This window comes from Cucurbita pepo, chromosome LG06, assembly GCF_002806865.2.
Source record: "Cucurbita pepo subsp. pepo cultivar mu-cu-16 chromosome LG06, ASM280686v2, whole genome shotgun sequence".
Taxonomy (NCBI): Eukaryota; Viridiplantae; Streptophyta; class Magnoliopsida; order Cucurbitales; family Cucurbitaceae; genus Cucurbita; species Cucurbita pepo.
The window spans coordinates 2451879-2466931 of record NC_036643.1 but is presented as its reverse complement, the minus strand read 5'-3'; the positions used below and the strand labels follow the sequence as shown (position 1 = coordinate 2466931).

General features: G+C 38.1%; 3 protein-coding genes across 4 annotated transcripts; 1 reads left to right on the top strand and 2 right to left on the bottom strand.

Annotated features, from left to right (window-relative positions):
- Nucleotides 1-510: 510 nt before the first annotated feature.
- LOC111797660 (F-box protein FBW2) lies at nt 511-3172 on the bottom strand. Of its 2 annotated transcripts, none has more exons than XM_023680736.1 (3): nt 3000-3172; nt 2331-2640; nt 511-1313 (listed from the first exon to the last, which is right to left on the bottom strand). In XM_023680736.1, the coding sequence occupies exons 2-3, from the start codon at nt 2636-2638 to the stop codon at nt 665-667; spliced, it is 957 nt and encodes a 318-aa protein (XP_023536504.1). In that variant the 5' UTR covers nt 2639-2640; nt 3000-3172; the 3' UTR covers nt 511-664. The 2 variants fall into 2 exon arrangements, with proteins under 2 accessions (XP_023536504.1, XP_023536503.1); XM_023680735.1 differs by having other exon boundaries at nt 2331-2648; nt 3000-3170.
- A 1292-nt stretch (nt 3173-4464) lies between these two features.
- Nucleotides 4465-8021, bottom strand: LOC111797521 (serine/threonine-protein phosphatase 2A activator). The gene is made up of 2 exons (XM_023680539.1): nt 6860-8021; nt 4465-5001 (listed from the first exon to the last, which is right to left on the bottom strand). The coding sequence occupies exons 1-2, from the start codon at nt 7921-7923 to the stop codon at nt 4995-4997; spliced, it is 1071 nt and encodes a 356-aa protein (XP_023536307.1). The 5' UTR covers nt 7924-8021; the 3' UTR covers nt 4465-4994.
- A 3652-nt stretch (nt 8022-11673) lies between these two features.
- Nucleotides 11674-15036, top strand: LOC111796572 (7-deoxyloganetin glucosyltransferase-like). Its single transcript, XM_023679247.1, has 3 exons — nt 11674-12202; nt 13067-13465; nt 14184-15036. The coding sequence occupies exons 1-3, from the start codon at nt 11692-11694 to the stop codon at nt 14726-14728; spliced, it is 1455 nt and encodes a 484-aa protein (XP_023535015.1). The 5' UTR covers nt 11674-11691; the 3' UTR covers nt 14729-15036.
- Nucleotides 15037-15053: the final 17 nt, after the last annotated feature.

The following is a 15053-nucleotide window of genomic DNA, read 5'->3' as shown; positions in this document are numbered from 1 at the left end:
TAGTTTATCTAGGGTGGGTACCTCGTAATGAGTAACAGAAGCGTGTGAAGGTAGACTCAAGCTAAAATTTACAGTTGGAGAAGTGGAAACCTCTATCTAGCCTATGCGTTTTAAAAATTTTGAGGGAAATTCCGAAAGGAAAAGCCCAAAGAGGACAATATCGGCTAACAGTAGGCTTGGTCTGTTACAAGTGGTATAAGGGAAAGGTTGTAGTGAGCTTGAACTGTTACAAATGGTATCAGAGCCAGACAGGAAAACCATAAAGAAGGACAATGTCTGCTAGCAGTGATTTTGGACTGTTACAAATGGTATCAGAGTCAAACACCGGGCAATGTGCCAACAAAAACGTTGGGCCCCGACAGAGAGTAGATTGTGAGATCCGACATCGATTGGAGAGGGAACAAAGCATTTTCTATAAAAATGTGGGAACCTCTCCCTAATCGATGCGGAAAAGCTCAAAGAGGACAATATTTGATAGGAGCAGACAGACATAGCAGACTCAAGAAGCAATTCTAAAAGAAGCTGACACTTCAATTTCTATTAGAGAATTTACAAATCCACATAAGTTCCACGAGCATCGAGTCGATACCGAGTAGGACGGCGAACGAACAAAGATAAAAAGCAAACAGTTTCACAAACCCAAAAACATTATAAGTTTCCATAGCTAAGGGGAGGGAGGCCAACCAAAGGTTCCATTATCATCATCTATTCCTTCATAAAATCTCAACTCTAATCCCTCTAGCCTGCCTTCATCGTCCCACGGATCGTCGTAACTACCACCATCGTCGAAGTAATCAGCAGAAAGGTCCCATGCCAAGTCGTCTGATACGTACGAGTAGTCCGAGAATTCATCCCATTCGTTTCTCTCGTACACGTCCCTAACGAGAGGCCCCAACACCCTAAGTTTTGGGAACTTCTCTGCAACAAGCTTATCTTCCAGCCTTATATCCCAACACCCTCTCAAATCGAGAAACTCGAGGTCGGGGCAGCTCGACAGTATCGTCATTAAACTTTTAGTACTTAGAGTATGATAAGCCATTTCGAGGTGGTTGAGTTTCGGCATTGTGGCTGCAATAGCACGAGCTTCATCGTCCGGGGCGAGCAAACCCGCTGTATGCAGCGGATGCAAGTTCCTACACATTCCAACTAAAGCTTTGCAATTCTTTCCAATGAACTCTAAACCACAAGCACTGATTTCATCACAATAGCTTAGATCCAAAAATGTAACAGCACGGAGCCTTCCAGCAATTTGTTCGGCTACACCGTCGCTTATATTGCTCCGTGGCAGCCGCAACGTTCGAAGCGAACCAGCACTTGAAAAGACAATATAAAACAAAACATCATCACAATTAACATAAAATCCACAAAAGTTAGGAATAACAACTCTCCACAGTGGTATGATATTGTCCACTTTGAGCATAAGCTCTCACGACTCTGCTTTGGACTTCCCCAAAAGGTCTCATACCAATAGAGATGTATTCCTCATTTATAAACCCATGATCATTCCCTAAATTAGCCAATGTGGGACTCAAAGTACACCATAGAGCCTCCCCTAAGGTCTATGTAGCCCATGAACAGTCTCCCCTAAATCGAGGCTCAACTCCTTTCTTTGGAGCCCTCGAACAAAGTACACCCTTTGTTCGACACATGAGTTACTTTTACACTTGAGGATTCTATTGACATGGCTAAATTAAGGGCATGACTCTATACCATGTTAGAAATAACGACTCTCCATAATGATATGATATTACCACTTTGAGCATAAGCTCTCGTAGCTTTGCTTTGGACTTCCCCGAAAGGCATCATACCAATGGAGATGTATTCCTTACTTATAAACTCATGATCATTCCCTAAATTAGCCAATATGGGACTCCCTCCCAACAATCCTCCCCTCGAACAAAGTACACCATAGAGCCTCCCCTAAGGTCTATGTAGCCCACAAACAGTCTCCCCTTAATCGAGACTCGACTCCTTTCTTTGAAGCCCTCGAACAAAGTACACCCTTTGTTCGACACATGAGTTACTTTTGACTACACCTTCAAGGCTAGCAATTTCTTTGTTCGACACTTGAGGATTCTATTGACATGGCTAAATTAAAGGCATGGCTCTATACCATGTTAGGAATAACGACTCTCCACAATGGTATGATATTACCACTTTGAGCATAAGCTCTCGTGCCTTTACTTTGAACTTCCCCGAAAGGCATCATTACCAATGGAGATGTCTTCCTTTCCTTACTTATAGACCCATGATCATTCCCTAAATTAGCGAACTCGGACTCCCTCCTCCCAACAATGCTCAACAGTTAACATATCAATTAAAATCCTTACTGATCAGCAATGGAGAAGAAAATGCTGGTGTTATGAAGACCAGAAACGCAGAGCTTACGAAGCGACCCGCCACTTCGATTAATCAGAATTTGAAGCATTCGATCGACATCGTCGAGCTGCCTTCGACTACTCCATTCTTCAATGTCAAGCTCCTGCCAGCAGTAAGGTCCCATCACTGCTTTGGCCCATGATTTGCAAACCATGGGGATCACAGTGAGTTTCTCTTGGAGTGAAAGTTTACTAAAGATTAGCCCCAAAGCGTCCGGTATAAGCTCATCCCAGTGCCTGAAATCGCTTCCCTCAGCCATCTCTACTCGGCTTGAGATATCACATATCAAAAATCAATTAAGCAGTTCATTGATGCATAAGGCATCAAACAAACACATCAGAAACTTGAGAAATCGCCAAGGGGGAAAAGGGTATACTTAAGATCCAAATTAAACAGAAACCCACAAGATATTCAACAATCTAAAGCATAAATTTCCAGACCTAGAATCAATTCTACGCCATAAAATCAATACAAGAACAAGCATACATACAGATCATAACTGAAGAACAAACAGAACCCAGAAATCAGAGGACATCACTAAACGATTCAGAACACAAAACCCATAATTTAAATCTAAAAACGAAGCTACCCAAGTGGAGAAAAGAGAAAAGAAAGCTCACCCAACCAGAGCTTAATCGGCCAAACAGAAGGGGGAGAGAAGGAGGAGCTTTGTACCCACCTAACCAGAGCTTGAATGCAAGCAATAAGCAGCAAAATTTGAGGGGGGGAAGGGTAAAAACCCAATAATCGTATGAATGAGGGTTAAAAACGGATGCTCAAATGGCAAGACGCAAAGACGGGATAGAATGACACAACTAATATATTTAGTTTTTCCTTTTAAATAAAAAAAGATAACAAAGTAAACGAGGTGCTTGAAATTTACTGGCTACTTTGCTTTTCCTCTTTTATTACTGAGGTGACTGAGGCAGTAAGTAACCCCTCAGTTACTGTATGAGAGAGAGGGAAGAAGTTTCAAGTTCCAACTAAGGGCACGTACAGGTGTCGGTGACAAGGATTGTAGAGGGAGGAGGTGGACAGGGAAAAGCAGTAAAACTTGTAAACTAATGAACTGCGTACCTCTCTCTTCTTTTCAACGCAGCTAATTATAATTCTATGATACAAAAAAGTTAAAATTATTGAAAAGCGACATTAAATGTTATTAAATATTATGTTTTATTTTTTAAAAATTAAAATATGTATTTTAAATTAAATGATATTATAAAAAATTTATCCTAAAATATATTACGTCTATGAATCTTAAATATTCAAAAGTTCGAACACAGACAACGACAAAACGCATGATCTTACTTTATGATAATAATAAATTAATAAGACGTCATTTACCAAAGATGGAAGGAGATCTATTAAGATATCAATCATTGAATTGAAACGGCAGGAGATGATAAAGTTTCGGAGGCGAAAAGAGGTAAAAACTAAAGGCAATCATATGAAAACGTAGACAATGACAAACCTAAGTCCACTACTAGTAGATATTGTCCGCATGACAAACCTAAGTACACTACTAGTAGATATTGTCCGCTTTAGCCGGTAACATATTGTCGGCCCACTACTAGCAGATATTGTCCGTTTTGGCACGTTATGTATTATCTCACCCTCACAGTTTTAAAGCGTGTCTACTAGAGAGAAGTTTCTACACTCTTTTCTTCAAATGAATGTTTTATTCCTCTCTCCAACCAATGTGAGATCTCACAATCTATCATTTCCTTAATGTACCAGGAAGGACGTTGGGCACACCCAAGAAAGATGAATTGTGAGATCACATATTAGTTGGAAAGAAAAACGAAACATTCCTAAGTGTGTAGAAACATCTCTCTAATAAACACACATTTTTAAAACCATGAAGCTGATAGCAATATGGAACAAGCTAAAGTGGACTATCTACTAGCCGTGGGCTTAGGCTGAGGTACAAAATTTCAAGCATTGCACACAAACAGTAGAGTATAATTCCGTAATCACGGTGAATTATAATACTAAGTAAACCCCAAACATTCCTTATAAGTGTGTAGAAAGATCTTCCTAATACACGCATTTTAAAATCTATGAGGCTGATAGTGATACGTAACAAGCTAAAGTAGACTATTTACTAAGCCCAACTGTGGTACAAAATTTCAAGCATCCAAATGCACACAAAAAGTCGAGTATAATTCCGTAATCACGGGGACTTATAGTACTCTAAGTAAACCCCAAGGACGAGACACAAATTTATTCCATTATCTATCACATTCCCCCACAAGAGCCTCAACCACACCCCAATTTTCCTCCTTTGAAGGAGTGTTATAGACCCTAAACCATCCATTTGGTTCTGTTCTATTTGCTTTAATCTTAAAGGAAGAAAGAAAGAAAGAGAGAAAGAAAGAGGGGAAGCAGACAAGGCAGGTCCTTTTTGTTCAGCCCAGCGACGTGACATTTTATACGTGGTCTAGTAGAACAATAATGCTTCTTCTTCACTCCTCTCCTTGATTGGGCCTGACTTTGGAAGCAAAGCAGGGGAGGAAAAGAGCTTTTCTCCTTAACAAGATGTTAAAAAGCTCATAATACTAAGAACCAAATCTCTAGATTCAAGCCCTTTGTGAGTTATAACCGAGCTCTTCTGTCTAGTTCCTGCAAAGGGAAGAAAAAGTGAAGGTAATGTTCAGTAAACGAATCTTCTTGCGTAAAATGAGTGTGCCGAAACCAATCATGACAAGCACATTGATGATGCTGTAGCTTAGTTCCTAATATGGAGATGTCATGGGCATGCAACATCAAAAGGAAAGAGACAAGAGGAGCTTGGGGCTATGAATGATGTTTGGCTTTGGCGAACCCAAAGTCCAAATGTCATTTCATCATCATCAACAACAGTTCTCTTTCATACCCCTTCACTGTTGAAATTTGAACCTTTTTCTACTGACCAAAACAGAAGAGTCAAGTCTATACCCAACCCATTTCCTAATATAGGAAATGGGGTAATATGAGAAGGAAAAGTAACAGATTATGAGTATATTGTTAAGATATCTATGGAACAACCCTGCCAAATGTAAATAGCTAACTAGGTCCTTGCACTCATGTCTGCAAGGTAGTAACGATTCTATTCTAACCAACAAGTTACAAAGTTCAATCGACTCTGAGAACTAGACTGATCAAAACTCGTCGCTATGAGAAAGTCGTGAGACTCTCAAAGTAAATTTTCACACATTAGAAATGTATAATCACATCTACGACACCTGATGAGAGACAAGTTACAAAGTTCAACTGACTCTAGGAACCAGACTGATCAAAACTAGTCGCTACGAGAAAGTCATGAGACTCCCAAAGTAAGTTTTCACACATTAAAAACGTATAACCTCATCTATGGCACGTGATGAGAGACAAGTTACAAAGTTCAACTGACTCTAGGAACTAGACTGATCAAAACTCGTCGCTACAAGAAAGTCATGAGACTCCCAGAGTAAGTTTTCACACATTAGAAACGTATAATCCCATCTATGGCACGTGATGAGAGACAAGTTACAAAGTTCAACTGACTCTGGGAACCAGATTAATCAAAACTCGTCGCTACAAGAAAATCACGAGACTCCCAAAGTAAGTTTTCACACCTTGGAAATGTATAATCCCATCAACGGCACATGGTGAGAGACAAGTTACAAAGTTCAACTGACTCTGGAAACCAAACTGATCAAAACTCGTTGCTACGAGAAAGTCGTGAGACTCCCAAAGTAAGATTTCACACATTAGAAACGTATAATCCCATCTATGAAACATGATGAGAGACAAGTTACAAAATTCAACCGACTCTGGGAAACAGACTAATCAAAAGTCATCGTTACGAGAAACTAATGAGACTCCAAAAGTAAGTTTTCACACATTAGAAACGTATAATCCCATCTACGGCACATGATGAGAGACAAATCTAGAAATGGTAATACAATGGCCAGTGCCAGTGAAATCAGAGAGTTACATAAGGTTCCTAAGCTATTCATTGAAGCTAAATCGGTTAGGAGCTTTAGCTTTAACCTCAATAGACAGCCTCAATTCACCCCATCCATAAAGAAGGGCGTTATTAAACATTAATCCATTCAAGTAATCCACCTTCATATGTAAACATGAGTTAGTGAACAAAGCCATGAAGTTGAAGCAGAACACAAGTCCAATCCCATGAATACAAAGCCAACACGAGGCTCTAAATGCTCCAGCAAGTGAAGCATTACGATTCATAAACATAAACTTTCATTATTTCTGAAGAGAACAATGCATAACTAGCAAGCTAGAGCGACGAGCTCGTTATTGATCTAAAGAAACAGATCTCATTTACAAACCATCCTCTAGAAACAGCCAAAAACATGCACATTGTTATAAACCAGCATAAAAAAAGCTTCCTAAACCAAATTTTCTTTATACTAAAGAACATACGGAGAGCACAAACTTGCAACAAAAGTAGCCATTAACAAGTACACAGAAAAGAAACAGATACTATACACACCATTTGATGAGCCATCCAAAGAGAAAGTGCTGCATAATGGGAACTTTCTCCAATACTTCCACCTTGTACATCTTCAGCAACCCACTATTAACCTTGTTCCAAGTAGGCACCCCACTAATATCATCAAGCAATGGCGAATGCTCTGAAAATGGACCCTTCTTCACCTTCTTTATGAAGGAAATACACGAGAAGTAAAGATAATCGTTTGAAAAACTGTCTAGTATATCCTGACTGTGAATGGATTTAGGTTTCAGATACTTATGATCTATCAACTGTGATGATCCGAAAACGAACGACAAGAAATGGTAGTCATCAAGGCCCCAAACACCATGGGAACCCGCAGGCTCCAAACAGTACACCAACTGCAATTTCCTCATTAACTCGAGGTACTTCACGAAAACCCTAACGACAACAGCAGGGTAATCCTCCTCTTTGATTATCCCCAATTTCGCCAAGCAATACAGCCAGGCTGCGAATTGTGTCTCGTGCCCAGTACCATAGTCGATTCGCGTCGAATTCCCGAAGCTATCAGTGAAATAAGGTACAATTTCCACTGTGGCTGAATGAAGATCCTCGGGGAGAAATCGAAGCATAAGAGAATCGCTGTTTTCCACCATTCGCGCATGCCATGTCCGATAAGAAAGGTTTCCATATCGAGACGCCATACGCGCCGGTGGTATATCATCGATCCACTGAATCAGAGTATCAAGAATCGAGACGATGGAATTAACGGTATCAGATGCGTAACACGGATCTGAAATTTTCCGGCCTCGAGTGGATTCAGACAGAGCGACAATAAAACCAATAAAATTTCTTCCGGAATCGGAATCGTGGAAGTGGCGGAGATCATCGGGAGAACGGATTCTTTTGGAAGGAACTTGGAAATGGTAAGGGGGAGAGACGACAGAGACTCTTTGGGGCTGAGGGACCGGAGAAAGAATCAATGACTGGTTAGGACGGACATCAACCGGAATACTGGCCGCCGGAGTAGGACGCTGAGTCGGAGCGCGGAAATTGGGCGAAGGGATTGGGAATTCTGGGGGTTTCGAGTCTTCAGGTTGCATTTTTTCGACCGGCGTCGGAGAACGGTGGAAAATTGGAGTTCTTCCGCGGCATACGGCGCCAATTAACCTATGACGCGCGGCCTCGTAACAAAAGCATAAAAACGTAATTCATTTTCATTATTAATTTTTTAAAAACTAAATTATAAAAAAAATAATAATAATAAAAAAGCGAATTATTCCAAATTTCACTTTTTTGGGCCGGGACGAGGCCCAATAATTATTCGCCTCGCGAGAACAGCCCATGAACTTTTAAGGCCCATTGGATAATGAAGCTATATTTTATTTATTACTTCCAATATACCATAAAATGGGAGAAGGCATGCTTCAATCTCTTTTAGGTCTCGTAGGACGATGTTCGGGCCAAGAACCATAGTTACTTGTTGTTTCCATTTGTTTTATTTTGTAAGATCGAGCCAAATGATGATCTCCCCTAAGTCACGTAGGATGTTGTTCAGGCACAGAACCATAGTTACTTATTGTTTCTAATCGTTCTATTTTTTAAAACTGAGCCATAAAATTTTTGTCGGTTGGTAGTGAAAAGACTCTTAGTGTCTGAATACCCTCTTTCCTTGTTTACGAGGTTCAGGCCAAGACAAATTAGCTTTCGTGGAGCATTTTAATTCGATGCAAAGCGAAGCGGACCTTTTGCACGAGCTCTTCCCTCCTTCTTGCAGGGAAAGATCTGTCTTAGAAAATCCTCTAATTAATTTGACCGTATAAGAGGTTGAGAGACGAAAGCTGTTTCTTTTCTTGTTTAATATCTGTAAGTGGCTTATTCTGGCTCAAGAAAATCAGTCCCTTTTACTAATCCTGAGCCGAAAATGAAGGGATTATAGCGTAGACTTTCTGGACATATGTTGTGTTGGAAGAATACAGTTTGAAGCACCTAGAATCTCCTGAACCTTTTCACAGGTGGGGAGCAATCCTCGTAAATTCTTCCACACATATGATTACCTGTAAAATACTATATATTAACCTTCTTCAATCAAGTCTAAAACGGCTCAGATTTCACTTTTTGATGTTTTGGGTCTACCAACAACCGAAAAACCTTAACCCTATAGGGCTTTTTACGGGGAAATATACGAAAAGTGGGCTAGGGGGTCTTTAGACAAATTCATCCAATTTGTCCACAGGGAAAGAAGAGAAATTCCTCTTATCTTAATTACCCAAAAAAGACAGGAGCAATTCNATTAAAATTTTCTCGATAATGAAGAACGATATTAAAAATTTTGAAATAATTAAAATTATATTATTAATCGATTAAATATTTGATTTTACTATTTTAATTTTAAATTTTGCGCTGTCAAAATTGATTTTAAATAATTAAAAATATATTTAAAAAAATAATAATAATCAGCCCTCTCCCGTTTTCAACGGCGTTAGTTTGCCAGGTTGAATAAAGGACAATATGACGAAATATATATTATAATAACCGGCGTGTTTCTTAATAATTGAGTCACCGTCACAATACCCAATAAAATCCGGCCACGTAAAAGACACGCGCCAAAATTCAACAAAATAAAAATAAAATTTTATTCAATTTAAATGAAGCAGTCAACGCCTTGACCAGGCCATTTGAATTTCGATAAAACGACAGATGTCCCTAGTTATTATTTATAAATTTAACATTTATAAATATGAATATGATCATTTTTAAAATAAAAAAAATGCATTTGCACTTTTAAACTTAATTCATTTAAATTTATAACAAAAAATTATTTTTTATTTTTAATAAATCGTGAGTTAGTTGAATAATTTTAATTTAAAAATTAATCCAACTCCAAATAATTTATTACATTATTGAGTTAGAAAATTTATAATATTAAATTATGCAAAAAAAAAAAAAAAAAAAAAAAAAAAAAAAAAAAAAAAANCTTCCCTTGAAAAGACAATCCCAATAAAACCTTATTATATTGAAGTCGGTTGTCACAGGAATGAAGTCATTGCTTATGAACTCAATTTATAATTAATTATTTAACTAAAATCCTTAAATATCCATATTTTCTATAAATTAAAAAAGATGTCGTGGCGTTATGTCTTCAAATAATAAATATTAAATTAAAGCTTAATTTATGGCAAAGTTTAAACCATATTGTAAGTAATAATTAAAATATTAATTCGATATCAATTAAAATAATAATAATTAAATTAAGAAGTATTAATTTCACTTCAACTATAGTTACTAACCATATGAATTTAAATATAATTTAATGAATAAATATTTATTATTCTTATTAAAATTACTTAAATATCGTCCAATTAATTAAATTTATATTTTTAACGGAGAAAAACTAATTAATTATTTTTTTTATAATTAAATCAAGTATTTTAAGATAGCGATTTAGTTTTTATTTATTGTTTATTAAATAAAGGGCTATTTTTTCACAAAATTAATTCGAATTTTAAAATGAAAATAAGGATTTTTTTTTATTTATAACATTATATAAAAATGTTTTTTTTTTTATTTTTTAAATATGGACTATAATAAGTGGACTCACGAGTTTTTGATTGATGCTAAATGTCATCCGACACTATAATATATTTTTATGAATTTTAATTTACAGCAAGAAAAAAACACCACTTTCCAAAACACGTGGATTTTATGATAAATAATTATCATAAAAAATATATTTTAGTAAGTTATTTAAAACCAGTTAGAAAGTTTTTGGTAAGCACTCTATTTCAGTATTATAATTAAAAAAAAAAAAAAAAACTGTATTTAAATTTTATTGGATCATCCAATAACTAGGCGACACGTGGTCACATGTCTTGTTTAAATAAATTTTAAATTTGTGTTATTATTTGTGTCATTCATATCTCATAAAGGTTACTTAATTTTAGTTTTTGTTTTTGTTTTATATGGTTTGGTAATTATATACCAAATATTCTTATGCTACTTTTGTAGGTCCGGAACAACCGTGAAGGATAGGTTAGCTAAAAGATGGTTATCAGTTAAATGACGTATAGTGTCGTGACGTTTTCATAATAATAATTAGGCCAAAGAAAGTGCCTTGAGATACTGTATGAATATCACACGCTACAATACTCGGGACCTCATGTAACCTATCAAAAAACTTTCCACACAAAGGATGCTTGTACCTAAAATTTACTCAAGTGGGTAGATAAAAAAAATTCACTGAGGAGTAACTATTTGAGCATTAATTGGAGATAGACTCTGTAATATAGACAAATGTGCAAGGACGTATATTACCCACACCCAAATAAAAAGTAAAAAAAAAAAAAAAAATTGGGAAACGAAACTTCATCGTTTCCCTCGAATTTGATCTGGGTTTGAGGAAATGAAGCGTCACTTTTAGTTTTTCCTTCAACGTTCAAGGTTATAACATTTCTCGATCATGTTTTAACGACACGAGTCATTTTATCAGTGTTTTAAAAAAATATTTTAAGCTATCAGATAAATAAGTGGATCGCTAATTCATTATGGTTCACCTAACACCTCATTAAAAAAAATTACACATTCATTCTTATACAAAATTTTAAATGGGTTCATCGTTTATCCCTTGTACATCGAACCGAACCGGATGGTCTCGTCCAATAATTTCTCCGCCCATCTCCGTCCACCTAAGCTCCACAAATAAAGTTATGTCCATACACAAAAGAAAGGATTCCGAGTTTATAGCTGTCAATTTCTCTGTTTGAGCCATAAATATTGACCAAAATTCAACTAGGCCAAAATCAGCCCATAAGCTCTATAAAAGCACTTCAAAGTCTCCCATTTTATCCACACCACTCAAGAAAGCTCTCCCAATGGGTACCATTTCCAACTCCGACAAGCCCCATGCCGTGTGCATACCCTATCCAGCACAAGGCCATATCACGCCCATGTTGAAGCTAGCCAAGCTTCTCCATTACCATGGCTTCCATATCACCTTCGTCAACACCGATTTCAACCACCGTCGTCTCCTTAAGTCTCGAGGCCCTACGGCTCTCAACGGGCTTTCGTCGTTTCGATTCGAGTCGATCCCTGACGGTCTACCGCCGACCGATGTCGATGCTACTCAGGATATTCCGTCGTTGTGTCAATCCACACGGCGGCTGTGTTTGCAGCCGTTTAAGGAACTGCTGCGTAAGGTTAATTCTACTCCCGATGTTCCGCCGGTGAGCTGTATTGTGTCGGATGGCGTTATGAGCTTCACGGTTGATGCGGCGGAGGAGCTTGGAGTTCCGGAAGTTCTGTTTTGGACTACTAGTGCTTGTGGGTTCTTGGCTTACATGCACTATCGACAACTTGTTGACCGTGGCTATACTCCGTTGAAAGGTTTCTTTAATTATTCAACGCTCTCCTTAATTTTTAATTAAATAATAATAATCTGATGAATTGAAAAATAATAAATTCAATTTCTAAAAATAAAAAAATAAAGCGATTTCAATTCTTATCCTCTTAGAATTTTTTATTTATTTCTAATAGAAAATTTTCATTTTTTTTAATATAATTTTCATTAAAATTTTAAAAATGGTAATAATCCTAATAAGTTTTATTAAAAAAATATAATATAATCTCACCTTTCTATTTAAAAAATATATTTATTTACTAAAAATGTCTTTTTTGAGCTTTAAGCTTATCTTTTTTGAGCTTTTCATTTTGAAAACGGTTTGTAAGTAAGAAGTTTTACACCCTTATAAAAATGTTTTATTCCCGTCTACAACCGTTGTGCGGTCTGACAATCCACTCCAATCGGGGCTCAGCGTCCTCTATAATCGGAGACCAACGTTCTCACTAGCACACTGCCTGATGTCTGGCTCTGAATCTCTGATACCGTTTGTAACAGCTCAAACCCACAACTAGCAGATATTGTCTGTTTTGGCCGGTTACTTATCATCATTAGTCTTAAGATTTTAAAACTGTATTGTCAGGGAGAGGTTTCCACACTGTTATAAAGACTTTCGTTCCCTCTCCAATTTTGTCATTTGAGATTTAGACAGAGTCAGGGACGAAAATATATTCCCGTCCCCCTCCCAGCTTATTTAGCTAGCGAGAAAAAATCTCTTTCCATTCCATCATTATTTCTCCGTTTAACACGGGAATTCACGGGAATTCTCATCTTCATAGATTAAACGAGCATTTTTAGTTATCGTAGCTCAAAAACGAGTCGAGATTTGAACTCGTTTGTGTTTGGTGCAGATGAAAAGGATTTAAGCAACGGCTATTTGGAGACGCAAATAGATTGGATTCCAGGAATGGAAGGCATTCGTTTGAGGGATATGCCAAGTTTCGTAAGAACAACGGACCCAGAAGATGGAATGGTTGATTTCTTAATATCTGAAACAAAAAGAGCTGAAAGAGCTTCCGCCATTGTTTTGAACACAATGGCTTCACTGGAACAACCAGCTTTGAACGCCATCTCCTCTCTCATGCCGCCCGTCTTCTCCATCGGCCCTCTTCAGCTGCTCCTGCAACACCTGGTTCCTGATTCCCGTTCCGATTTGATGTCCCTTGGCTCCAACTTGTGGAAGGAGGACCGAGCCTGCCTTGAATGGCTCGATCAGAAGTCGCCCAACTCGGTTGTTTACGTCAATTTCGGTACCATCTCTTAACCCATTCAATTTAAGACTCATATTATTCTGTTACAAATCACGAACCTCCACAATGGTATGATATTGTCCACTTTAGACTTTGTTTTTTTGTTTCTCCAAAAGACCTTTCCCAACAATCCTCCCTTCAAACAAAGTACACTATAGAGCCTCTCCTGAGACCTATAAACCCTTGAACAGTCTCCTTTTAATTGAGGCTCGACTCCTTCTCTGGATTGCTTAAACAAATTGCACCATTTGTTCCAAAGTATACTATAGAGCCTCCTCCGAGATCTATGGAGCCCTGAAACAGTCTTCACTTAATCGAGGCTCGACTCTTTCTCTGGAGTCTTTGAACAAATTACATCATTTGTTCCAAAGTACACTATATAGCCTCTCCTGAGGTCTATGGAGCCCTCGAACAATCTTCCCTTAATCGAGCCTCGACTCCTCTGGAGTGCTCGAACAGTCTTCACTTAATCAAGGCTTGACTCCTTCTCTGAAGTTCTCGAACAAAGTACATCATTTGTTCAACATTTGAGGATTCTATTGACATGGCTAAATTAAGGGCATGACTCTGATACCATGTTAGAAATCACGAACCTCCATCATAGCATAAAATTGTTCACTCTCGACTTTGTATGCCAATTCGGAGGACATTCTCTAAATTACCCAATATGGAACTCCCTCCCGAGCGCCCGGAAATAATTTGTTTACATTGGGAACAGGCAGCATCACGGTGATGACGGAAGATCAGCTGAAAGAATTCGCTTGGGGGCTGGCAAACAGCGAGCAAATGTTTTTATGGATCATTAGGCCGGATCTGGTGGCGGGAGAGACGGCGGTGCTACCACCGGAGTTCGTGGAGGCGACTAAGGAAAGAGGGATGTTGACGAACTGGTGTCCACAAGAGGAGGTTCTAAACCACCCGGCGGTCGGCGGGTTTCTAACGCACAGTGGATGGAATTCGACGTTGGAAAGCATAGTAAGCGGAGTTCCGATGCTTTGCTGGCCGTTCTTCGCCGAGCAGCAAACGAATTGCAGGTATTGCTGCACGGAGTGGGGAATCGGAATGGAGATTGACACCAATGTTAAACGAGAAGATATTCAAGAGCAAGTGAAGGAGTTGATGGAGGGACATGGAGGGAAAGAAATGAGGAAGAGAGCTGGGGAATGGAAGAAACTCGTGGCGGAGGCGGCGACACCCGACACCGGTTCGTCTTTCCGGAATCTCAATAATTTGATCCATGAAGTGCTTCTTCAATCTCCTTGATCCAAATATGGATACATACCGACCAATACCAGCTAGAGATGCTCATTTGATCAGCTAGAGATGCTCGTCTGATCGTGGAGGATCAACAGAGACCAATAAACTAGGGAAAGAACCTATAGAATTTTCTCTAATAGCCATACGAGATTTAAGATTATATTCCCCGTCTACCCTTACCTCCAACCAACCTTCTCGGCCCTGTTGTTTATTTAAATCTATATCTCCAATTCTCGTTCTACTTTTACAAACTTTAATATTTATTACATACTACGAAATTAATCACAAATATTGACACTCCATATATTATCTCTTAATTTTTTAATGTTAT